The following is a 27,308-nucleotide window of genomic DNA, read 5'->3' on the forward strand; positions in this document are numbered from 1 at the left end:
GCTTTCTTCCTCTGAACGTTTAACTGGGAAACTGGGATGCCTCAATGTCTACATCACAACCCTCAGACTCTGACTGTTGTTCTGCTGAGTGTCTTTTCACCTCCCAGGTGCATTCTCCCGTCCCGTTCACACCCTAAGTAGTAACAAACATGTACTGGGCATGTAGCATGCACCAGGTATTTACTTATGTATTTATTTTTGCCCGTGCTGTGAGCGGGCTTTCTTTAGTTGGGATCTGTGGGCTCCTCATTGCGGCGGCTTCTCTCATTGTGCAGCACACACTCTAATGTGCCCGGGCTTCAGCAGTTGCAGTGCGTGGGGTCAGTATTTGCAGCTCCCGGGCTCCAGAGCACAGGCTCAGTAGTTGGGGAGTATGGGCTTAATTGTTCAGAGGCACGTGAGATCTTCCTGGACCTGGGATTGAACCCGTGTCTCCTGCTTTGGCAGGTGAATTCTTGACCATTGAGCCACCAGGGAAGCCCTAATTTAAAAGCATTTTGTCATTTAAACCTCAAAACCCTCTTATGATGTAGATACTATCATTATTTCCTGGGAAATTGAGGTCATGTAGCTTGCCCTAGGTCACAAGTACCAGAGCTAGGATTCAAATTCAGTTATGGTAGGTAGATTTCTAAGATGGCCCCCAAATGATCCTACCTCCTGGTGGTATTTATGTCCTTGTGGAATTCCCTTTTCCTGAATGTGACTGCTTCTGATGAAAAAAAAAAAAAAGGAGATATCACTCTATTATTAGATTAGAAAAGATTGTGACTTCCCTCTTGCTATTAGACTTTATTGCCTTCTTGGTTTGCATGCTTTGAGGAAGCTAGCTGCCGTTTTGGAGAGGTCCACATGACAAGGAGCTGAGACCAGCCAATGCCAATAAGGAGCTGAGGCTCTCTGTTCAAGTGCCCAGGAGAAATTGAGACCTGCCAACAATCATATGAGTGAGCTTGGAAGTGAATCCTTTTGCAGTCCAGCTGGAACTTTGCTTGCAGTCTGTAAGAAACCTTGAACCAGAGGATCTAACTAAGCCATACCCAGATTTCTGACCCACAAACTGTGAGATAATATCGAAAATTTTTTTAATTGATAAAGATTTTTTAAATGTTATTGTTCAGTGTTACAGAGGACATATATCATTCCCAGTTTGCTGATGGGAAGTATGCCTGTGTAGACTTTTGAAGTCAACTTGGCGTATATATTGATAGCACTAAAATATTTTTGTTTTTTTAAATAAAAAATTTTTAATTGAAACATAGTTGATTTACATTGTGTTAATGATTTGTACAGCAAAGTGAGTCTGTTATACATACCTATACCTTCTTTTTAAATATTCTTTTCCATTATGGTTTATCATAGGATATTGATAGTATAGTAATTATTGCAGTAATAATATTGTTCTCTGTGCTGTACAGTAACTGTGAGATAATAAATGCAGTTTTAAGCTACTAAGTTTTGGGGTAATTTGGTACACGACAATAGGTACTATACCAGGTGAATATGATTGGCTTCAAAGTTCATGCTCTTCACGGTTTTATTAGGTTTTTTCCCACTACTCTATACTGTTTCTGAGTGCAGAGTGACTTTCCATCCTTTGTTGGATGGCCTCTGCATCCCCTAGGAGAATCTCTGGTTCCATAAGAGTTTTTTGTTTTGTTTTTTGGTCTCTATTCTTAGTTCCAGAACCCAGAAGTTCAACACCTTTTTAATCCCTTGCTCTTATACTCTGGTTTCTCTCCAGATCGTATAAATCTTTCCCCTTTTTAATCCCTTGCTCTTGAGGTTAGGACAGCTGGGCTAAAGAGCTAGATATTTCAACGTCCACAAGTCCAGAGAATGCCCGTCAGGCATCTTTGTTGACTAGGCTTGTGGAGTTGCTTTGCTCAAAATCTTTCTTTGGATATTTCTCTAAATTTGGACAAACCCTGGATAAATCAAGTCTCTCCTTTTCTTCTCCAGGCTCCTACTTACAGCATTTGGAGTGTCACTCTTTCCAAATTCTACATTCTAATGAGAGGAATCATAAGCTAGCTAGGTTTGCTTTTGGAGGGCAAAGACCCTGTTAGATTAATATAGACCCTCCCTGGGTCTGACATGCAGAATCCGGATGTGCTAACGGCTTGCAAACACAGAAACTTGAGCAGGGCTAATGAAGACTTGGAGTTTCCCAGGTGACTCACTGGTAGAGAATCTGCCTGCCAATACAGGCGATGAGGGTTCAATCCCTGGATGGGGAAGGTTCCCTGGAGGAAATGGCCACCCACTCCAGTGTTCTTACCTGGGAAATCCCATGGACAGAGGAGCCTGGTAAGCTACAGTCCATGGGGTCGCAGAAGAGTCGGACACGACTTAGCGACTAAGCAACAAATTAGTTTCAGTGTGGTACTTTCTCGTTAATGTTACAGAGGGATAAACTCTTTAAGGAAGTCGGACAGAAATTCTCAATGAAAAGAATCTGTTCCTGCGTAGAAGCCCCGCCCCCATGAAAGCGGCACAAAGCTGCAGTTCCCGCCTCACACAGGTGCCGGGGAAGCCCGCCCCTCGCGGCCGTCCGCCTCGTCAGTGGGCCGAGTTGCCTTCATTCTTTCACCGAGGAAAGCGGAAAGGGGCCCCGCCTCCTACGTGCCCTTGGGGGGCGGGGCGGCGGACTGGGCGCGAGTTGATTGGCTGGGAGGCGGGGCGCCACGGCTTGGCTCCATCCCGGCGCTCACTCGGATCCCGGCTGGAGTGAGGCGGGGAGTCCCGGCCGCCCTTACCTCCCAGCGATGGCGCCGTGGTGCCGCGCCCAGTCCCCCGCCTGCCGGCCGGTAGTCACCGCTATCGGGAGCCCGCTCAGACGGTGAAGATTGGAGCGGGTCAGACGGAGCGGCGGGACGCTGCCTGCGACGGGGACCATGAGGAGCGGCGAGACCCGTGGGGTCGATAGCGGGAACTGCCGCGGCACCTGCTAAGAGGAAAGAGGGAGCGGCCCGGCGCGGCGGCGGGGCGGGCGCGCGGCGGAGGATCGCCGGCGGCTCGGCCATGTCGCTGCTCTGCGTGCGCGGTGAGTGCGCGGACCGGGGTGGAGGGGCCGAGGTCGCTCGGGCATCTCCACGAGCTTCCAGTGGGCGTCGGGTTACCACCTTCTCCAAACTTCCCGCCCCGCCCGTGTCTCGGGGAACCTTTATGTCAACTCCTTTATGAACATCTTGAAGAGTTCTTTCCACTCTCTCTTGCTTTTCCTCGCTCTCCTGTGAGGAGGGACTGTTACCTCTCCGTCCTGGTGGCCATGTGACAGTGTTGCTGGCTGGCAGGCCCAGATCCTATTAAATAATATCTAGAGCTGTCCTCTAGTGAGCGCGGACGAGGTGGGGACCGCGGGTAGCGGGCGTCAGTTCAGGGCGGGCAGCCTCTGTTCTTTTCTTCCTTCTCGCCGCACCGTAAAACCTCAGTCGGCTTAGTAGCAGGTTCTTTCTAATCGTGCTTTGAAGGAGTACAGCTGTCATACCCCTCCTTCCAGTGTATTTATTGGCGTTCCACCCCCCTGTTGCTTGTCTTTGTCCCCTGTTCCTCCTGTGTAGTTCAGGCTGACAGTAAGCTCATATTCGACTTGAAAAGGTGTGTCGGCTTCTCTTCTTTCAGAGCAGAGCATAAGAAGTATGATTTACTTATTTATATTTACTCCCCTCACACTAACTAAAGGTGAAGTCCTTTATTGCTTTTCCACGGAGGACGCTTGACCCACCTGAGAAGATATCTTAACCCAGGAGCTTTGGGGTTTAAGATGAGGCAAGGTGTGTCGACTAAGCTTCACGAGGGTAGAGACTGTTTCTTAATGGTTTTTGTGTTCTAGGTGCCTGATATAGTAGAAGCTCGGGGCTGGTTTTGAACGAGTGCAGGGACTGTGATTTTAGAGATTATCAGATCAGAAAAAGCAGGGTTTGGATTACCCATTGAATTTGATCTTGGGAAATTCAAGCTACAGCCTATCATAGCCGTGTTGAACAAGGTGGGATAAGGTGGCTCGGTTGTGAGTGAGGGAATTTATCTATGAGAACCTTTTCCCAGCACCTTTCATTGGGTAGAGTTCATGTTTCTTTTGGTTCTGTGGGTTAGAAACATTGTTGGTTGTGATCTCTGTTAAGTGTTTCCCCAGCTTCTGGCAAATGAAACTGCTTTCCTCTGTTCTCTCCCACTGTTTTGTTAAATCTGTATTAACCCAAAATGGATTTGGTTATTTCCAGGGATTATGAGACACACAGAAATTTTCTTCTTTCATGGTTGATTTTTCATTAATGAGAATTTGCTTTGCTTTTAGTAAGACATTTTCTCCCAGCAGCTGGAAATCTATTTATTCCTTTAGATCCCTGCTGTTGAGTAGCAGGATTTGGGAGAGGTTGGGTTTTGCAGTGTCCCTTGGACAGTTTTAATTCTCTATTGCCACACTGTGTTACAGAACTATCCCTTATGAAAGATTCTTCAGCCAGGAGCCCTATTAAACCAGAAATTCCTCTTTAATTGAATTGATGCTTCAGAGAAGGAGCTGGTACTCTCAATTTGTTCTAATATCAGGCAGCTTTCATTTTCAAGGAATTCTGTTCAGCTAACTATTCTCTTTCTCTCTGTAATCAAAAAGAATCTGAAAAAATAATATACAATATATGTTAAAACTGAGTCACTTTGCTGTATACTTATAACTAACACAATGCAGTGAATTAACCATACCTCAATTTAGAAAAAAAATTTCAAACAGTATTTAATCTGATGTTGAATTTGTCAAACTGATATTGATTTAATCATTCCAAATATCTCAATCAAGAAATCAGTTTCTTGGTTTAACCCTTTAATCACGCCTTATTCCCTGCAGGTTAAGGGCTCTCAGTAGTATGACTCCAGCCCTCCTTTTGGCCCTCTGTTCTTGCCCGTCCTCTTGCAGATAACTTTGCTCTAGCACTAGCTTTGTTCATTCGTACCACGGCAGTGTTCTGTGTTTTCTGCTTGTCGAAAGTGTATTCTTCCTTTCCCAGCTTATAGTCTACTTTTGTTGTTGAAAATGTCCTCAGTTCCTCAGTCCGCAGTGATCTTTCTCCTTTAACGCTTTAAATTCCTTGAAACATAAATTACTTATGATCTGAACAGTGCCACTGATTTGTCGACGAATTGTATACCACCTAGCAACTAGTCTTGCTCTCTGTTCATGGTGACCCCGACTAAGGAGATAAAAGCACTGGTCAGATCAGTTCTGGAATTCTGGGTTCAATTAGGGTATTTGATTCTAAGAGGCAAACTGAGAAACTAGTTTCTTTTTTCTTTTTTTTTTTTTTGAGAAACTAGTTTCTTCAGAGCAGAATAATTAGAATAATGAAGGGTATAGAAGCCATTTGAGGAACTGGGAGGTTTATTCTTGCAGAAGGATCATAATAGTAAATGAAAACTGTCTAAACTGTTGCTTAGACAGAACTAGGACAAGTCAACCAGTGTTGAAAATGATAGGAAACATTTTAACTTTTAAGATAAGAAAGAACTTAAACAGAGTTGTTAACAAATGGAATGGACTACTTATGAGAATTTTTTGACATAGGATACTTAAGCAGAGATTGAATGAGTGATAAAAGTATTTTCAACGTTGAGTGGGATGTTAGACTTGAATTTTGAAAAAAAAAATTCTTGTATCTAATTCAGTTAGTCTTTCTTCAAGTATCTGACACAGCTTTCCTCACAATACTGGTATCTTTTGCTTCCATAGGAGCCTGTACCACCTCAGCAACTCCAGTAAACTAAGTCAAAGATTTTCTTTAACTTTTGATGTCTTGGTGTTCATGACTGTTTTCTCCAGATAAGCACTTTGAGAATTGAGTCTTTCCATATTTCTTTGTAGTTGCTATAGTGTTTATAACTGAGCTCTGGATTCTTCTCCCTAATTTGAACTAGAAATGACCACACTTGACTTGTTAAAAAATCTAAAACAAAAAAGTTTTTGGGGTATAAGAAGCAATATATGCTAAATACTGTTAATCACAGAAAATAGAGAAAATGCAGAAAAGTGTAAAAAGGAAAATAAAAATCATCATGGTCCTATCACCTGATCAGCATCGTTATTTTTTTTGTTCATTGCTTTCATTGTTTTGTTTTTATTATAGAGGTGATATATATGTATGATAAGAAATTCAGTTTAGGATGTGACGTGAAAGGACAAAGTTCTCTTGTCTTAATTCCCTATTCTTACTCCCCAGAGGTAACTACTGTTTCCTCTTTCTTGTCCATCTTGTAAATTTTCTTTACATTTAAGTTTATAGGTTCTACAATTGGAAGTATATTTAACTTTTTTAAAAGCTTAATGATTTATTTTCCTATCAGCTTTCGTGAGTTTAAATTGTTCCTTTTAATGGCTATGGAGTACTGTTTCATTTTATGAGCATATGTAATTTAACCAGTTTCATATTGATGAACAATCAAATTTTTTTTTTGCTATTATAAATTTTGCCTTTATAAACAATATAATTTATAATATTGCTGTTGTAAACAATACCACAGTGAACATTGCTATAGATAGTTTTATTATGTTTGGAGATCACCAGTCAGCTTTCCATCTGTCATTTCTGTGTGATTTGCTCATTGCTGTTTTCTTGGCATAATAGTTACACTCACCTGGACCCATTAGCAAACCAAGTACCTCAGGATCTCTCATATCAGCAATCCTCTATTAGAAGCAGGTCCTTTACCAGTGGGTAAAACTTTATGTTTACCAAAATCCTGAAGATCTCAACTCTTTTAAGTTTGACCTGTGATTTTCACATACTTGTTTATCTTCTTTGATTATTTAAAAATTTATTTTCTCTGTGTTAGTCGCTCAGTTGTGTCTTAACTCTTTGCGACCCTACGGACTGAAGCCCACCAGGCTCCTTTGTCCATGGGATTCTCCAGGCAAGAATACTGGAGTGGGTTGTCTGTCATTCCCTTCTCCAGGGGATGTTCCCAACCCAGGGATCGAACCTGAGTCTCCTGCACTGCAGGCAAATTCTTTACTGTCTGAGCTACCAGGGAAGCTGAATGTTTATTACTTGTGTTTTAAGACAGAACAAACCAATGTCACTAGTGATGAGAACTATATCAAGTCAGTGTATGTTGTGACTTGCCCTTAGAAAAACTTAACATATTTTATAAGCACATATCGGTCATCTAACTAACTGAATAGATACTACTGGGAAACTCTTAGAAGTTGGACTCTGATGGACACTCAGGATACCTGTTGATTGTGGGTTAATTCTAGCCTGGGAAGACTCCAGAGATATATTTTGATTTATTATCACTCTGAAAAGTAGGAATAGTAATGATTTTAGAGTTTTCAGGTATAAGAACAGGTTGGTCAAGGCTTTCTTCTCATCTTATTTCTGCAACATTGTCATCTGCCTCAGCTAACTCCTTGCTGCTGGGTTTTCATCACATCAAATAGTTTAAGTAGTTTCTGCCCTCAGGAGCAGAGTTGCTGCTGGGTTCCTTTTGCTTAGCTGTGGCATCAGGAAGTTGATTATGCCTTATTTGAGCCAGGGAGCAGGGAAGGGGAAAAGGACCAATTTCCTCTGCCAAAGAGAGTTGTCACAATTGTGTTCTTCCTTATAAGCAGTACATTCTGTAATTTTTTAGTTTTTAGAGGTTAGGTTTCTAAAAGTTGCACTCTTTAGGCCAGCAGGCTGAGTGTTGATCCTCTTTTACCATTGCAAGGTATTTCAGACTTTGCTATGTGAGTTTGTTAAAGTTTGGGATGTGTATCATTGGTAAATATTTGTAGAGTACCTTCTCTATGCCTGTTTATGATACATGTCTATAGATAAGAGTCTAAGCAATCTACATAGGTCTTAACATGTTAATATCTCCTTTCTTAGATAAACTCAGAATCCATTAGGATTATTAAGTCTGAGTTGGCATAAGTAGAATAAGTTAAGTTCCTGCTAGAGTGGGGAAATACTGCACTATTTTTTCTAACTTTTAAATAAAGCACTATTTTTTAAGTTGGGGCGTTCTATACATACATTAGAGTGGACTGTCTTTAATAAAGTTCAGAAAAGAGTCAATATTTGTATATTAAAATTTTTTTGATTTATATGTATATTAAAGTAAACAAGTCTTTAAGTGTATGGCTCACTGAATTATCACAAAGTGAACACACTCATGTGATCACCACCTTGGTCAAGAAATAGAATACTACTAACACCCCGTACTTTTCCTTTCCTTTCAGAAGCCCACCGTACTTTTCCTTTCAGTCAGCACGCCCTCCCATTTTCCCCAAAGGTAATGTTATACTATTCCAACGCTTCAGAATAGTTTAGTTTTTTTTTTAATTATTAAACTTTTAATTTATTTTTAAAATAAACTTTTATTTTTTAAGAGCAGTTCTAGGCTCACAGCAAAATATAATATAGTTTCCCTGTTTTCAAGCTTTTGAGAATTGATGTAGTATTGACATATTGGATTTCTCATAAATGGAATTATGTAATATTTTGGGGGGGATGCTTCTTCTGCTTAATATTATGCCTGTCAGATGCTTCCACTTGATGCATTTTGCAGCAGTTTATGTGTATTACTGTGTAGTAGCTCAGTGTATTGGAGAAGGCAATGGCACCCCACTCCAGTACTCTTGCCTGGAAAATCCCATGGACGGAGGAGCCTGGTGGGCTGCAGTCCATCGGGTCGCTACGAGTCGGACATGACTGAGCGACTTCACTTTCCCTTTTCACTTTCACACATTGGAGAAGGAAATGGCAGCCCACTCCAGTGTTCTTGCCTGGAGAATCCCAGGGACGAGGGAGCCTGGTGGGCGGCCGTCTATGGGGCCGCACAGAGTTGGACACGACTGAAGCGGCGTAGCAGCAGCAATTTGCAATATCAATAAGGATAAAACCAACAAGGATTGAAGTATATCAGCTATGTTTATATCTATGACTTTGTCATACTGAAAATAACAGCAGCTAATTGGGCACTGTTGGAGGACCAAATGTTTTGATGAGACTTGAACTATCAGAGAAGGGCAGTGAGATCCGTTTTCTTAGGGCTATATAAAAATAACTTATTTCCTGTTGTATAGAATACTTAGGTGTAGCTGCTTCTGATGAGGAAAATCAGGCAACCAGCTTTGTATTTCCTGCTTTGTTGTGATCTTTCTGTGATTACTGAGAAAGAAAATAAAAATGTAGGCATGGGTAGAATTTTGTGTTCAGCTTTATAAAGGAAATTGTTTCATTCTTCTATTTGTCTTCTTCAGTAAAAATGAACTGGTAATTCTCAGGTGTAATCTCCAAAAGCAACTGTTTGAGAGGCTCTGACATCAAAGGAAAAACTCATCAGGGCTTCTTTTTTTTGTGTGCCAGTGAACCCCCTAGTGATAAAATATGTGGTCAAAATATGACAAGAGAAAGTTCGTGCTAGGGTGTGTGTATACAAATTGTTTCCTCCTAAGCAATTATATTAAGACTTCCCTGGTGGCTCAGATGGTAAAGCATCTGCCTACAATGCAGGAGATCTGGGTTCAATCCCTGGGTCAGGAAGATTTCCTGGAGAAGGAAATGGCAACCCACTCCCAGTACCTGGAAAAATCCCATGGACGGAGGAACCTGGTGGGCTACAGTCCATGGGGTCGCAAAGAGTCGGACACGACTAATGACTTCACTTTCTTTTCAACCAATTATATAAAATAGGAAAAATAAATTCTTAATCACTAGGAAGTACATATTTCCAAAAAGAAACCTTTTTTTTTTTTCTATTACTTCTTTCTATGCATTTAGTTCTTAGTACTTTTTTGGGACTGGAGAACAAATAGGCCTGTGGACTGTGTTATGCTATTAATTTTCTCTTGCAGCTGTTTGCCTTAATAATTTTCATAGTGTTTTACTATGAGTGATATTGAGAAGAGGCTAGAGGGCTGTGGATGAGGAAGATTCACCTAGCAACTAAGGGAATGGGCAGTGGGAAGGTAATTGCTTTTGTGTGTGATTCAGAGTGGGACAGATGATTCAAAGGGCTAGCTCACTGATGTTTCTGTCTGTTAGTTATGAGCCAAATTTGTAGAGCCTTTATCTGCAAATGGATACAGAAAATCTGCTTGCCAAGGAGAGGGTGGTGAATGATACAGATATAAATCTCTGTCTACCTCATTTCAGCCATCTACACCCATGATCACATCCTAGAGTATGTCATTCCTTGGAATGGTGCTCTGCTTTTATAATTTTAAACTTCATCATCTGACTGTCTAATGATGCTCTCCAGTCTGTCGTTCTTGCTTTTACTCTTACTATGCTTTTAGTGTGATATGGGGTAGAAATTAAAAATTTTGGTTTTAGGCAGATCTGAGTTAGTGAATATATCAGCTCCACCACTTATATGTTGTATATCCTTACATGTTACTTAACCTTAATTTCTACCTCTTTAAAATTTATACATCTATTCAAACTATTTATGAAGCGCCTATTAAAGGTAGATACACAAATAAAGAATATGATTTCAGGAACTTCCCTGGAAGTCTAGTGGTTGAGACTCTGCACTTTCAAGGCAGGGGATGTGACATGGGTTTAATTCCTTGTTGGGGAACTAAGCTCCCACATGCCATGCAGTGTGGCAAAAAAAAAAAAAAGATATAAAATAAACAATTCAATAGAGAGGATTAACAAGTCAAAGGTTAATTAAATCCAAATTCTAATAAAAATAGAAACATCAGGGCTGGAAAATGGATCATACCTAAAAGATACTGCCAACATTAAAAAATACTGTGAACCCTTCCAGTTCAAGATGGAGGAGTGGAAGGATGTGTGCTCATCCCCTCCTGCAGGAGCACCAAAATCACAACTAGCTGTTGAGCAACCATTGACAAGAGGATACTGGAGCCCACCAAAAAAAGATACCCCATGTCCAAAGACAAAAGAAGCTGCAACAAGATGGTAGGAGGGGTGCAAACATGATAATATCAAATCTCATACCCATTGAGAAGGTGGCCCACAATCTGGAGTACAGCAATACCAACGAAGTTCTCCCACTGTTGTGAAGTTTCTGAGCCTCATGTCAGGCTTCCCAGCCTGAGGATCCAGCAAAGGGACTGGAAATCTCCAGGGAATCTGACCTTGAAGGCCTGTGGGTTTGATTACAAGACTTCCACAGGATGGGGGGAAACAGAGACTCCACTCTTGGGTGTTGTGCACTCCAAGACCCAGGGAAAAGGAGCAGTGACCCCACAGGAGACTGAACCAAAACTACCTGCTAGTGTTGGAGGGTCTCCTGTGGAGGAGTGTGTTGGCAGTGGCTTGCCATGAGGATGGGGTACTGGCAACAGCTTGTACTGGAAGGGGCCCCTTGGCATTAAGTCCTTTTGGAGGTTACCACTAACCCTACTACAGAGCTCAGTAGACCCCAGGGCTGGGTCACTCAGACCAGACAACTAACAGGGAGGGCACAACCCCATCCATCAGCAGGTAAGTGGATTAACGTTCTACTGAGCATAGCCCTGCCTATCAGAGCAAGACTCAGTTTTTCCCACCACCAGTTTCTCCCATCAGGAAGCTTATACAAGCCTCTTAGCCTTCTGCATCAGAGGGAAGACATAAGAAGCAAGAAGAACCACAGTCCCACAATGGCTAGAACCAAAAATCACACCACAGAAAGTTAACCGGACTGAAAAAGTAGAGGGTTTTTGTTCCAGATGAAGGGAAAAGATAAAACCCCAGGGAAACAACCAAATGAAGTGGAGACAGGCAATCTTCCAAAAAAAAATAATTCATAATGCTAGTGAAGATGATCCAGGATCTTGGATAAAGAATGGAGGCACAGATTGAGAAGATGCAATAAATGTTTACCATAGACCTAGAAGAATTAAAGAACAACCAAACAGAGATGAACAATACATTAGAAGGAATGAATAGCAGAATAACTGATGCAGAAGAACAGATAAGTGATCTGGAGGACAGAATGGTGGAAATAACTGCTGCAGAACAGACTATATAAAAAAAGAATGAAAAAAAAATGACGATAACCTAAGAGACCTCTGGGACAACATTAAATGCACCTACATTCACATTATAGGAGTCCCAGAAGGAGGAGAGAGAGAGAGGACCCAAGAAAGTATTTGAAGAAATAATAGCTGAAAACTTACCGAACATGGTAAAGAATCTGCCTGCAATGGCAGAGACCTGGGTTCCATCCCTGGGTTGGGAAGATCCCCTGGAGAAGGAAATGGCCACCCACTCCAGTATTCTTGCCTGGGGAATTTCATCGACAGAGGAGCCTGGCAGGCTACAGTTCATGGGGTCGCAAAGAGTTCGACATGACTGAGCAACTAACATATATGTATACCTAACATAGGAAGGGAAATGGTCAACCAAGTCTAGGAAGCACAGAGCCCCAGGCAGGATAAACCCAAGGAGGAACACTGATACACATAGTAATCAAAATGGTGAAAATTAAAGACAAAATATTAAAAGCAACAAAGAAAAAACGACAAATAACATACAGGGAACTACCATAAGGTTATCAACTGATTTGTCAACAGAAACTACAAGCCAGAAGGGAATGACATGAGATGTTTAAAGTGATGAAAAGGAATAACTTAACAACAAAGAATACTCTACCCAGCAAGACTCTCATTCAGATTTGGTGGAGAAATCAAAAAAAGCTTTCCAGACAAAAGTTGAGAGAGTTCAGCACCACCAAACCAGCTTTACAACAAATTTTAAAGGAACTTCTTTAGGCAGGAGACACAAGAGAGGGGAAAAACCTACACAAAATAAACCAAAAACAATTAAGAAAATAGTAATAGGGTCTTGTGTGCTCAGTCACTCAGTCGTGTCTGACTCTCTGTGATCCTGTGGACTGCAGCCCTCCAGGCTCCTCTGTCCTTAGAATTTTCCAGGCAGGAATACTGGAGTGCGTTGCCATTTCCTTCTCCAAAAGTCGCTCAGTCATGTCCGACTCTTTGCAACCCCATGGACTATACAGTCCATGGGATTCTCCAGGCCAGAATACGGGAGTGGGTAGTCTTTCCCTTCTCCAGGGTATCTTCCCAACCCAGGAATCGAACCGAGGCCCCCCCATTGTGGGCAGACTCTTTTCCAGCTGAGCCACAAGGGAAGCAATAGGATCATACATATCGATAATTACCTTAACTGTAAATGGATTAAATGCACCAACCAAAGGACATAGACTGCCTGGGCAGGTTGAGAACATGTGCATGTATGCACTTCCACTTATCACGTCACTGCTTGACCCCTCAAATTGTATGTTATTATTTTATACTGTTAGGTTAATCATGTTTCCATTATGGTTTGCAACTATAATTATCTTCTGTTTTTTGTCTGGCTATTGATTGTGAAAACATAAACATCTTTTACTATTGTGATTATGTTTTTAATACCAATTATTTAATAAATAATTAATTTTCAATAAAATTTTCTAAATATTTATAAATTTAATAAATATTAAATTTCATAGTGATTATTTATTTAATACCATTGCATCATGATTGGTCAACAGAAAATCATAGAATTCTATGTTATTAAAACTACCATTTCATAGAAAAGCAGTTTTTAAAATCCAGATGCATAATAGAATTATCTTTGTAATTTTTTGAAAAATGCAAATGCCCAGGTATTGCTCTTCTTCTCCAAAGCTCCAGATGTATTTCTAATGAGCACCCATGTTTAAAAATAACTGGACTATATGATGATCTTTTATCTAGTTTGTTTCATTTTTTTATTTCATATTCAGTGCTCCCATATCATTTAGTTTATGTTTTCCAATTTCTCTGCCTCTTTTTTTTGTTGTTGTATTTTCTCAAACCTTTAACAAGCATCGTAGAAAAGCTTATGTATACATATATGTAGTATGTATAATATATATTTTTTAGAAAATTTATGAATTTTTGCCTAGCTAAAAAAATTTATGACATTTTGATTCCACTTGTTTGACTTACTATAATAGAATGCTAAATTTCAAATTTATATTCACTCAAAACTTTGATGTAGTTCCATGTATTTTGGCATCTAATATTACTGCTAAAAGTCTAGAAAATTTATTATCTTAGTGATTTTAAAAAAAGAAAATTGAATGAGGTATGAAACTTCTAATCCAATTCTAAGAATATAGAGAAATACTATGTTGTTAAAAAAAAAAAGCAAGAAGTTAACAAATGATACAGTATTATTAACTAAAGTACAGATTTTGTTCAAATTTCACAAAATTTTATGTTAGTGTCCATTATTTGTTTTCGTACCTTATTTAAGACTCCACATTGTATTTGACTGCATTGAGCAGCTGCAACAAATTCTGATAAATTCTTTTTTCATTTTTCTTCTATTACAAATATTTTCTAATTTTCCTTGTTATGGCTTCTTAGATACACCCATCTAAAAGTGGACATTTAATTTCCAAATGTTTGGGATTTTGTTTAAAGTATCTTTAATATTAACTTCTCATTATGATATTATTTTCTCATTTAAATGCTTTCTTCTCTGCAGTCACCCCTGTGGTTTTTTTTCAGTCTAATTTTACTTAGGCTTTCAATGGCTAAGTGGAAGATATCTCTTGGTAAATGTCACATTGCACTTAAAAATATGTGGATTATTTTCAAATATCTTTTGATATTGATTCTACTGTAATTCCACAGTGACAAGAGAACAGACTGTATGATTTCAATATGTTTAGACCATGACATTTTTACACCTTGTTTTATGTCCCTGGATATGTTCCAGTGTCTCCTAGCTTATAGTCTGTGGGAACTTGAATAGAATTTGTATCCTACTGTTGTGTGAAAATTGTATAAATTTTAATTATGTTGAATTGGTTCACAGTGCTTTTCAGGTCTACTATATCCTACTTCTCTGTATATTTATTCTGTTAATTTTGAGAATTTGATATTGAAACTTCAACTAAAAATCTTAATTTATGTACTTAAAAATAATTGTAATATGCAATGGAACTATATGTAACATTGTTCTTATTTTCCAGGTCACCTGTAAATGTGTTATCATACATACTTTCATAATAAAAAAATAAAAATTAAAAAAGATACTGTGAAATTCAAGTCATATACATTAAAATGTACAACAAATATCAATCATACCTCAATAAAATATTGTTTAAAAGTAATATGATTTCAGGTAATCATAAATATGGTGAAGATAAGAAAGTAGGATAAAGAGATTGAGAGTGATCTGAGTGAGAGCTAATTGAAGTAGGATTTTCAAGGAAGGCCTCGTTGCAGAGGTAACATTGGAGCTGAAACCTGAATGATGAGAAGGAATCATCAGAGACCTGAGGTAAGTTTTTCAGGCAAAGTGAATGGGAAGCGGATATTTTGAGGGGAAGGTGAAAAAGAAGGGGTTACTAGAAGAGTGGTATATAGAGAGGTAGGCAGAGGCTAAGTCATATGAGTTCCTCTAGTTCATACCAAAGAGTTTCAATGTGACTGTAAACAGCACTGGAAGCCACTGAGTGGTTCTAAGCAAGAGTGATGCTTCGATTTTTGACCAGTTTGTGGTGAATGGACTGGAGTGGGTAGTCAGTGGAAGCATGGGGTCCACTTGGAGTGTCCAGTGAGAGATGGATAAAGGCTTGTAATAAGGTAGTAGTACTAGAAACGGTGAAAGTAGGTATAGCAAAGTATTACTGAGATGATTGTGAAAGTGATTAGCACTATCCCAGGATTGATTGATTTTTACTTCAGTATAAAAAATAGTGTTAATCATCTTCATCCAGCTCTGTGACATCTATTTATCTAAGTCAGGAAGTCATCCTAGATTTCTCAGTTGAGGAAGACAGTGTATAGCGAGGAAAGAAAGTTCTTAGGTTCAGTTGAGTTCATGGTGTCTGTAAGATAAATTTCATGTAAAATATGTTGAGTTTAGAAGTGTTAGTCTTGTTGCAGATGGCCCTTCAAAATGGTACCTAAACATGTAGAGCCATAGCTTAGTAGAGAAGCCTGTGTTAGAGATAAATTTTGGAGTTGTAGGTATTTGGTAGTAAAATCATTAGCTTGAATGAAATTGTGTATGGAGGATAAAAGAGGAGAAAAATGAGCTAATGCTGTACCTGAGGGGTTGGGTAGAAAAACTGATAGGTGTGGTCAAAACTGTAGGAAGAGGGAGGTGCTGTGTCAGTATCTGAAGCCTAGACTAGAAGCAGTTTCAAGAGGGAATGATCAGATGATGGAGATGAATGATACTGGTTGAGGATAAAGAAAAACAAGGTCATTGGATTTGAAAACGAGAACAGTTTCTTTAGAGGTAGTGTGAGAGTGGACTTCCCATGTGGCGCCAGTGGTAAAGAACCTGCCTGCTAAATGCAGGAGACCTAAGAGATGCAGGTTGCATCCCTGGGTCTGGACGATCCCCAGGAGGAGGGCATGGTAACCCACTCCAATATTCTTGCCTGGAGAATCCTGTGAACAGAGGAGCCTGGTGGGCTACAGTCCATGGGGTCGCAAAGAGTAAGACATAACTGAAGCGACTTAGCATGCACGCACATACACAAGCAGTGTGAGAGTAGGCATCATATCAAAGTGGTTGAAGGGTATCAGGGAAGGGAGTAAATGGAGTCAGCAGGTGCCGGCTACTCATTCAGAAGTTTGCAGGGGAGAGAAGGGTGGCCGTCCAGTGGTTAAGACTCCGTGCTTCCAGTGCTTCCACTGCCAGGGGGCGCAGTTCCATCCCTGGTCCAATCGAGAAACTAAGATGCTGCATGCTATGGGTATGGCAAAGAGAGAGAGAGAAGCGTGGAGAGTGGTCTTAAGAAAAAGGAAATTTGAATGTTTGGAGCTCAGAGGAAAGGGATCTATACGAAGTCAAGATGAGTTGGAGATAAGCAGAGAAAATAACGACTTCTATGTAAAGTAGAATGCAAGATTATTAGCTGAAGGTGGGGCAGTTGAGGTGATTTAGCAAGCTCGAGGAGTGCTGAAGGATTCATTCATTTATTATTTCAGTAGCTATTTCACATACTTGGGGCGGAATTGTGATGTTAAAAAATCCCTTGCCTTCTTGGAAGTTATATAGACTAGTGAGGGAGCTAGACATTAAGTAAATAAGAATCATACAAATTAACGTAAAATTACAGCTAGGAAAAAATACAGCCGTGATTTGTGCTATAAGGGAGAGAGCGTTATGAGACCGTGTGCTCAGAAAAGTTCCCTACTCAAGTCAGAGAAAGATTGAAGTGAAGGTTGAACTGAGATCTGGAAGAAGAGGAATCCTTAGGAAATAATATGCGCAAAAGGCTTTGTGGTGAGGAGGAGGAGCTGAAAGAAGGCAACTACAGCTGGCATGCACAGAGAAAGGAAAACAGGTCCAGACAAGGGAGATAGGGCCTTGTAGGTCATGTTAGGGTGGAAGATTAGTGGGAATGACACTGAGGGGGAGGGGCAGAGGGATAAAAGTTTATAAAGCACGGGGTTTGTAGTTGGATTTGGGTTTGAATTCTTTTTTTCTACCATGAAAAACTTTTGGCAAGTGTCTTGACTGTTAAGCTTCAGTTTACAAATGAATTTGTTCAGTGTACCTAGGAGTTGAGAATTAAACCCTAAATGAGATCATGTGATGAACTATGGACGGAGGTTTGTGACATTGTACAGGAGACAGGGATCAAGACCATCCCCAAGAAAAAGACTTGCAAACAAGCAAAATGGCTGTTTGAGGACGCCTTACAAATAGCTGTGAAAAGAAGAGAAGCCAAAAGCAAAGGAGAAAAGGAAAGATATTCCCATTTGAATGCAGAGTTCCAAAGACTAGCAAGGAGAGAAAAGCAAGCCTTCCTCAGTGATCAGTGCAAAGAAACAGAGGAAAACAATAGAATGGGGAAAACTAGAGATCTTTTGAAGAATATTTGAGATACCAAGGGAACATTTCATGCAAAGATGGGCTCAATAAAGAACAGAAATGGTATGGACCTACCAGAAGCAGAACATATTAAGAAGAGGTGGCAAGAATACACAGAAGAACTATACAAAAAAGATCTTCTTGCCCAGATAATCATGATGGTATGATCACTCACCTAGAGCCACACATCCTGGAATGTGAAGTCAAGTGGGCCTTAGGAAGTATCACTACGAACAAAGCTAGTGGAAGTGATGGAATTCCAGTTGAATTATTTCAAATCTTAAAAGATGATGCTGTGAAAGTGCTGCACTCAATATGTCAGCAAATTTGGAAAACTCAGCAGTGGCCACAGGACTGGAAAAGGTGTTTTCATTCCAATTTTCATTCCAGTTTTCATTCTAATCCCAAAGAAAGGCAATGCCAAAGAATGCTCAAACTACTGCACAATTGCACTCATCTAGTAAAGTAATGCTCAAAATTCTCCAAGCCAGGCTTCAACAATACATGAACTGTGAACTTCCAGATGTTCAAGCTGGATTTAGAAAAGGCAGAGGAACCAGAGATCAAATTGCCAACATCTGTTGGATCATCAAAAAAGCAAGAGAGTTCCAGAAATACAGCTATTTCTGCTTTATTGACTATGCCAAAGCCTTTGACTGTGTGGATCAGAATAAACTGTGGAAAATTCTTCAAGAGATAGGAATACTAGACCACCTGATCTGCCTCTTGAGAAATCTGTATGAAGGTCAGGAAGCAACAGTTAAAACTGGACATGGAACAACAGATTGGTTCCAAATAGGAAAAGGAGTAGTCAAGGCTGTATATTGTCACCCTGCTTATTTAACTTATATGCAGAGTACATCATGAGAAATGCTAGGCTGGAGGAAGCACAAGCTGGAATCAAGATTGCCGGGAGAAATATCAGTAACCTGAGATATGCAGATGACACCACCCTTATGGCAGAGAGTAAAGAACTAAAGAGCCTCTTGATGAAAGTGAAAGAGGAGAGTGAAAAAGTTGGCTTAAAGCTCAACATTCAGAAAACTAAGGTCATGGCATCTGGTCCCATCACCTCATAGCAAATAGATGGGGAAACAGTGTCAGACTTTATTTTTGGGGGGCTCCAAAATCACTGCAGATGGTGACTGCAGCCATGAAATAAAAAGATGTTTACTCCTTGGAAGAAAAGTTGTGACCAACCTAGATAGTATATGAAAAGGCAGAGACATTACTTTGCCAACAAAGGTCTGTGTAGTCAAGACTATGGCTTTTCCAGTAGTCATGTATGGTTGTGAGAGTTGGACTATAAAGAAAGCCGAGCGCTAAAGAATTCATGCTTTTGAACTGTGGTATTGAAGACTTTTGAGAGTCCCTTGGACTGCAAGGAGATCCAACCAGTCCATCCTAAAGGAAATCAGTCCTGAATGTTCATTGGAAGGACTGATGTTGAAGCTGAAACTCCAATATTTTGGCCACCTGATACGAAGAACTGACTCATTTGAAAAGACCCTAATGCTGGAAAAGATTGAAGGTGAGAGGAGAAGGGGACAAAATAGGATGAAATGGTTGGATGGCATCACCAACTCATTGGACATGAGGTTGAGTAAACTCTGGGACCTGGGGATGGACTGGTAGGCCTGGTGTGCTGCTATTTATGGGGTCGCAAAGAGTCGCACACGACTGAGCGGCTGAACTGAACTGAACTGAGATCATGTGTGTGAAATAACTTTGTAACCTTTTACTCTTGGATAGTCCCCTTTTCTCTCTTCATAGAGGGCTTAAATATCCAGAAACTTATAAAAAAAGAGTTTATAAACGTTTATTGATCACTTCCATAAACATTTATTGAGCAATTAGCTACAGGTGAGGCATTGAACTAGTCACCCTGGGTATATAAAAATGAGTAATAAATGGGCCTTGCCCTCAAGAAACTGAGAGCCAAGATGGGGAAACAGCTATATGTACAACTAAATATGTTTCAAGGTACAGTTTGGTAATTTCTGGAATGGAAGTAGAAAATAAAATGGGTGCAGAGATGGAGTGTTTGATTCCAACTGAGAGACAGGAAAGGCCTCAACTGGGAGAGTGAGAGGAAGGAGGTAAAGGTGGAGTCAGGTTTTTCTTCTTTTTTTTAATTTGCAGAAACATTTTAAATAATTGAACTTGTTGGTATATAACAATATTTGTAGGATAGTCCACTAGTTGATTGATTGATTGAAGTATAGGTGATTTACAAAGTTTGAGGTGCAGGTTTTTCTTTAAGGTGTCATTAATTTGGATCAGAAACAAAGAATAACAGCTTCTGAGGAGTTGACTTTGATTTTGGACCTGTTAAATTTGAGGTGCTGCCAGTCTGTTCACATGTCACGGACGGAAGCATGTCTTGGGAGAGCAGGGTTACAGATGTAGATTTGGTGCACTGCTTGTGAATCTTTTGAATAGAAGAATGGTGGCAGGGTAAGTGTTTGCTCAGCAGCATCTTCTATTTCATGTAATATTATATTTCATCAACTATAAAATCTCTTGCCAAAGATTGTAAGAAGCATCATTTTATGTATCATTAAGGGAAAATACTATTGATTGAGCTATGATGCATCATTGATTATAAAATGCATTTTAATTTCAGAGTTGTTAAAATATAAGAAAATGTCCCACCATCTTGGAATCAGTGAAGTATTAAAACTAATATTTAATGAGCCCTTACTTTTGCCAAGCTCTCTTACTAATAAGCAGATAAGGATTAATAATTTAATTCTCATGATAACCTTGTTAGTTTATTATTCTCATTTTACAGATGAGGGCAGTGGGCCCACAGAAACTAGTACTTTTATGTACCATGTAGCTGAATTTCGATTTTTCTGCCTAACTATAAACTACAAGGAGATCAAACCAGGCAGTCCTAAAGGAAATCAATCCTGAATATTCATGGGAAGGACTGATGCTGATGATGAAGCTCCAATACTTTGGCCACCTGAGGCAAAGAGCTGACTCACTGGAAAAGACGCTGATGCTGGGAAAGATTGAGGGCAGGAGGAGAAGGAGGAGACATAGGATGAGATGGTTGGGATAGTGTCATTGACTCAATGGACATGAGTTTGAGCAAACTGCAGGAGATAGTGAAGGACAGGGAAGCCTGGCATGCTGCAGTCCGTGGGGTCGCAAAGAGTTGGGCACAAATGAGCAACTGAACAACAAGAACTATAAACTATAAAATACAAAATTAATATATAGGATAGTGCTTTGGAACAAAAAAAGTCTTATTTATAAATGTTTAGGGGAAGGTGGTTTTGTGCATTGTTGCCTGTGAATCAGTCTCACTATAGCAGTGGTTTCTGTTTCCTTAGGATGTTTTCAGGGGCAACATTATAGCAGGTGTTTGTTGACAGCTATAAAACACCTGTAATATATATAGAAACACCCTATATGTAGAGAGTTCATTATGGCTCTCATTTAATAGAGTTTACAACTTAAATTCCCTTTTCTCCCCTTGGGAGGAAATGTGGTATAATGGAAAATCCAGGATTTTGGATTCAGGAGAACTATTTTGAGTCTCACTGAGTGCGTGCTAAGTCGCTTCAGTTGTGTCCGACTCTTTGCGACCCGATGGACTGTAGCCTGCCAGGCTCCTCTGTCCATGGGATTCTCCAGGCAAGAGTACTGGAGTGGGTTGCCATTTCCTTCTTCATTGAATTTCATTAGATAGTGACTAAAGTTTCATCTCTCAGTTTCTTCACTCAATCATCTTTTGTCAAATGGGAAAGATAATACCTGTGTTAGTTTCAGCTGGAGTGAGGGTCAGTAAATTGACAGTAAATATGATAGTACTCTGCAGTTAAAAAGAAACAGACAATGCAGAGTGGTACATGTAACTGTTTTGAAAAATTTAGGAGCTGGAAGCTATTCATAAAGTCTGACCTAAGATATATCTGAAAATTCATTAGTCTTCCCCTGAAATACAGCCACCTTTCATGTAAAATGAGATAGATAATCATTATCTTGGGATATTGTATGCCAAGTCAACTTAAGACATAAAATTGTAAACTTTCTTTCCTGGCTAGGTCAGGCAAAATGCTGGGCTGCTGTTCTTAGGCAGTCTATACTTGAAAATTTTAACATCTACTAGTCTTGAATGTATCTGATTAAGAGAACCATCATGTTGGTATATGCATGCATATCCTCTTCTCCTTTCAGGATGTTAACTGCTGTTTCTTGCTATGATCTGTAAATGCTATTTACATAATGTCTAGAAAACTTGCTGTCTACTTTCTTGAGATCTAGGTCTATACTTTTTGTTGCAACTGGAGAAGGGACTTAAATTACTAAAAACTGTACCACACACGTGCAGACATGCCCATGCACACACATACATTGATGATGAATTCTAGCTTGTAGCTACTTAGAGATATCTTCAACAGGACCACAGACTCTCATATAATAAGTAATGCTCAGTAAACATTTGCTTTGATTTAATGTGTATATGTATCAGTTCCATATCAGCAATTAATAAGCTGTGGGCTTCCCTGTGGGATATTTAATGGATTTTTAATAAAGACTAAGAAGTAGTTGTGATTTACATGCAAGATAAGAGATTTTATTATAGTAGTTTTAGGTATCGAAGTTAAAACATTAAGCTGAATGAATCAAATAATGTTCTTCTTTTTCTTTCCATTCTACTGTAGGCTGAATGAGCTGCCTAATGAAGGAATTAGGTGGGTAGATGGCTAGACTGACCTTGTGCAATGTGTGTATAACTAAGCTGGAATTATTTCTGATAAACAGTAACCATAGAAATCTGGTTGTGTATTAATGTAAACTATTCCAGCTGAGGTTTGTTTATTTAGAAAACATTGAAAAAGATATACTTGAGCACTTACACACGCTCAGTTATAACCTGGACTGTATTTACTTTAGAATTAGTCATTGGCTTTGTTAAAGTTTGACGTAAGTAAGTTGTTTGTCTTTTGGTTTGAGAAGGAGCTCATAGGTAGTACATTTTTGATTCTTTGAGAAATTAAGTCTTTTTTTCCCCCAAGCACAGGGTAGCATATTTATACTTCATCAGTACTTAAGTTATGATAAATAGCATAGTAAAGTGGAAGATTAGCACTGATATTTGACTATTTCAGAAATGTAATCCTTGAATGAAATCATATGTATATTACTGTTTTTCAACTTTTGCTTAGTCACATCACCATATTTTTACAGAATTAATTTTTCTGTGCTTTTTTTCATGTGAGCATAAACTGAAGCATTAGCTATTTCAGTTGGTGTGGATTTAGTACAAATGGTGTATTGCAAGGAGAAAGCTGTGGACTGCAAGAAGTGTGGCTTTTGAAACTGAGTTTGAATTTCAGATTTCACTATTTATTGAAATGTGAGACCTTGGATAAGTTACTTAAACTCTCTGTTTTAGTTAATATGTAAAGTGGAAAGTTGTACACCCTACTGTAGTGTTTTTTCCAAACTGTAGGCACAATTCATTAGTCTTGAAACCAGCTAGAAAAGTATTATTTTGTGAGACTTTTGTTTCATAGCTTAAATTCTTTGGCCACCTGATGTGAAGAGCCAACTCATTGGAAAAAATCCTGATGCTGGGAAAGATTGAGGGTAGGAGGAGAAGGGGATAACAGGGGATGAGATGACTGAATGGACATGAGTTTAAGCAAACTCCAGGAGATCATGAAGTATACAGGGAACCCTGGCATGGTGCAGTTCATGGGATTGCAGAGTCGGACAGAATTTAGCAACTGAACATACATATATACAAATGGATGTAAGCAGATAGGAACTTTGTTGCAATGTAAGACATGTTTCTTACTATAGGCTGGGTTAAAAAAATTTTGAAAAACATTTTTCTATAATGTTGTTAGGATTAAGTGCCTACCATAGCTCCTGTTTTATAGACAGGCATTGAAGGAAAGATGGAGTTGGAGAAATTCATGTGGAATATTTTGGCTTTGTTGGATTTTGTTGTATTTATACAAATCTGGTCTTTTTTTTTTTTTTTAATTTTTTTATTAGTTGGAGGCTAATTACTTCACAACATTTCAGTGGGTTTTGTCATACATTGATATGAATCAGCCATAGATTTACACTTATTCCCCATCCCGATCCCCCCTCCCACCTCCCTCTTCACCCGACTCCTCTGGGTCTTCCCAGTGCACCAGGCCCGAGCACTTGTCTCATGCATCCCACCTGGGCTGGTGATCTGTTTCACCATAGATAGTATACATGCTGTTCTTTTGAAACATCCCACCCTCACATTCTCCCACAGAGTTCAAAAGTCTGTTCTGTATTTCTGTGTCTCTTTTTCTGTTTTGCATATAGGGTTATCATTACCATCTTTCTAAATTCCATATATATGTGTTAGTATGCTGTAATGTTCTTTATCTTTCTGGCTTACTTCACTCTGTATAATGGGCTCCAGTTTCATCCATCTCATTAGGACTGATTCAAATGAATTCTTTTTGACAGCTGAGTAATATTCCATGGTGTATATGTACCACAGCTTCCTTATCCATTCATCTGCTGATGGGCATCTAGGTTGCTTCCATGTCCTGGCTATTATAAACAGTGCTGCAATGAACATTGGGGTGCACGTGTCTCTTTCAGATCTGGTTTCCTCAGTGTGTATGCCCAAAAGTGGGATTGCTGGGTCATATGGCAGTTCTATTTCCAGTTTTTTAAGGAATCTCCACACTGTTTTCCATAGTGGCTGTACTAGTTTGCATTCCCACCAACAGTGTAAGAGGGTTCCCTTTTCTCCACACCCTCTCCAGCATTTATTGCTTGTAGTCTTTTGGATAGCAGCCATCCTGACTGGCGTGTAATGGTACCTCATTGTGGTTTTGATTTGCATTTCTCTAATAATGAGTGATGTTGAGCACCTTTTCATGTGTTTGTTAGCCATCTGTATGTCTTCTTTGGAGAAATGTCTGTTTAGTTCTTTGGCCCATTTTTTGATTGGGTCATTTATTTTTCTGGAATTGAGCTTCAGGAGTTGCTTGTATATTTTTGAGATTAATCCTTTGTCTGTTTCTTCATTTGCTATTATTTTCTCCCAATCTGACGGCTGTCTTTTCACCTTACTTATAGTTTCCTTTGTAGTGCAAAAGCTTTTAAGTTTCATTAGATCCCATTTGTTTAGTTTTGCTTTTATTTCCAATATTCTGGGAGGTGGGTCATAGAGGATCTTGCTGTGATTTATGTCAGAGAAATCTGGTCTTTATTCTAAGAGCTATGAAATTGAAAGCTGGTTTGTTACTTCAAAATTGTTATTGAGTATGGACAATTATTTAGTAAATTATTTGACACATGAAGTTTTTTGATAAGTATTATTTTGGAAACTTACATGAACTGTGATACTGGAAAGACTCTTGAGAGTCCCTCAGACAGCAGGAAGATCAAACCAGTCAATTCTAAAGGAAATCAACCCTGAATATTCATTGGAAAGACTGATGCTGACGATGAAGCTCCAATACTTTGGCCACCTGATGCAAAGAGCCGACTTGTTGGAAAAGATTTTGATACTGGGAGAAAGGGGCGACATAGGATGAGATGGTTGGATAGCATCATTGACTCAATGGACATGAATTTGAGCAAACTCTGGGAAATACTGAAGGACGAGGAAGCCTGGCGTGCTACAATCCGTGGGGTCACAAAGTGTCGGACGCAACTTAGCGACTGAATAATAACAACAATGCAGTAGGTGGAAGTGTATATTTACATTAACACTTGGAGTGCAATCTGGCAATACCTAGCAAAGTTGAAACACATATATTTTATAATCTGGTGAATTCCAGTCCATGCACTTGGTCAGAGGAGACATGCAGGAGAATGTTCATTGCAGTATTATTTGCAATGACAAGAATTTGAAAAGAACCTGAAAGTCTCACGGTAGAAGTCTAGATAAATAAATTGTGATATGTTCATGAAATAGAATGCTAAACTAAGTTACATGAATAAATTAAGCTTCACTTATCAATAATGATAAATCTCAAACCAAAAAGTGTAGGAAAGCAAGTTTGCAGATTCATTCAATATAATGCCATATATTTAACATTTAGAAACATCCAAACAGTACTGTATATTATTTATGGACACAAATATAAAATTTCTTTGGACTGGAATGACACACATTACTGTCAGGATAATGGATACTTAAAGGAAGGGAAGGAATAGGATTAAGTAGGTATTTTAATGTTATCTGTAATGTATGATTATATCTTGAAAAAAAGATCTGAAAGAAATATAGCAAAATATTGAGATCTACTCAGTCTAGCTGTTTAGTATAGGTGTGGTCATAATTTGTTTCTGTATGTTTAAAATATTTAAATAATAACATATATTTCTTTATAAAATATAATATACAATTCATGGTACAGATTAAATACTCAATGGTATCTATTAAAAAATAACACATTGTCTTGAGGTCCAGAGAACAATGACTCTTTTAGGAATTGGGGCTTAACCTACTTAGATGATTTTCCAGGATTTCTAGTAAAATGAAAATTTAGTTAAGTGTAGACATAGGTTTAAAAAAGCATGAGGTAGAATTACTGAGTGTTTCTGTAATTGGGAGCTAGACGTTTTTCTTTGTAAGCACGAATCTACCACCTTACTGTGCATGTTACTTGCCTGTTGTAATCTGGGATGAGTCACAGTATCTGTGAGTGCCCTTGAGAGGCGCCTGTGGTTTCTCAGATGGACTTTGTTGTAATTATGTTTCAGTGTGTTTTAGCTTGGCTCCTGCCCTTACTGTGCTCCAGATGTCCTCTGCTGAGTCATCATGAGCCATTTCTTGAGGAAATTGCTTGAGGCTCCTGGTTAACCAGTTTTAGCGCTTACTCAGAGATCTGTCGTGCCAAGCGTTGTAAGCCTGCGTTCCAGGTCCCAAGCACGTGCTAGTGCAGTGCTGTTGGATAGAACTTCCTGTGATGAAGAAAATGTTCCACGTTGGTGCTCTTCAGTGTGGTGACCACCAGTCACCATGTAGCTGTTGAGGTTTTGATTGTGGCTGGTACAACCTAGGACTGACTCTTTAATTTTACTTAATTTTGATAGCTTTAAATAATCACATATGGCTGCAGGCTATCATATTAGACAGTTCATCTCTAGTCTTTTGAAAAGAAAGCTAGGTTTGATTTGCTAGCACTGAACTTCCCGAGCCAGTTTTCCTGGATGTAAAAGGGGACTAATATTTCTTGTCCCAACCATCTCTGGGGATCCTAGAGAGAAGTTAAAGAATATATGAGACCACGTAAAAGAAAGATCAGTCACATGGGATGTTATGTACAGTTCACCCTTGAACAACACAGGTTTGAACTGCTGGGGTTCACTATTTGTGGACTTTTTTTCCATAGTGAATACTGTTGTACTACACGATTCACAGTTTTTATTTTTTATTTTTTTTGCCACACAGCGTGCAAGATCTTAGTTCCCTGACCAGGAATGGAACCCGCGCCCCCTGCAGTAGAAGCA

At 39.3% G+C, this 27,308-nt stretch overlaps 1 protein-coding gene across 4 annotated transcripts in view; it reads left to right on the plus strand.

The window, feature by feature from the left end:
* Positions 1 to 2,678: 2,678 nt before the first annotated feature.
* Positions 2,679 to 27,308, plus strand: part of UNC13B (unc-13 homolog B) — a 204,626-nt gene continuing 179,996 nt past the window's right edge. For 2 of the 4 annotated variants that reach the window (XM_043891319.1, XM_043891320.1), the window contains exon 1: positions 2,680 to 3,046. In XM_043891319.1, coding sequence (XP_043747254.1) covers positions 3,025 to 3,046 — 22 coding nt within the window. In that variant the 5' untranslated portion in view covers positions 2,680 to 3,024. Of the gene's footprint in view, positions 3,047 to 22,507; positions 22,538 to 27,308 lie in introns of all 4 variants that reach the window. The other 2 variants (XM_043891318.1, XM_043891317.1) reach the window with 2 other exon arrangements.

Source organism: Cervus elaphus, chromosome 29 (genome assembly GCF_910594005.1).
Source record: "Cervus elaphus chromosome 29, mCerEla1.1, whole genome shotgun sequence".
Classification (NCBI taxonomy): Eukaryota; Metazoa; Chordata; class Mammalia; order Artiodactyla; family Cervidae; genus Cervus; species Cervus elaphus.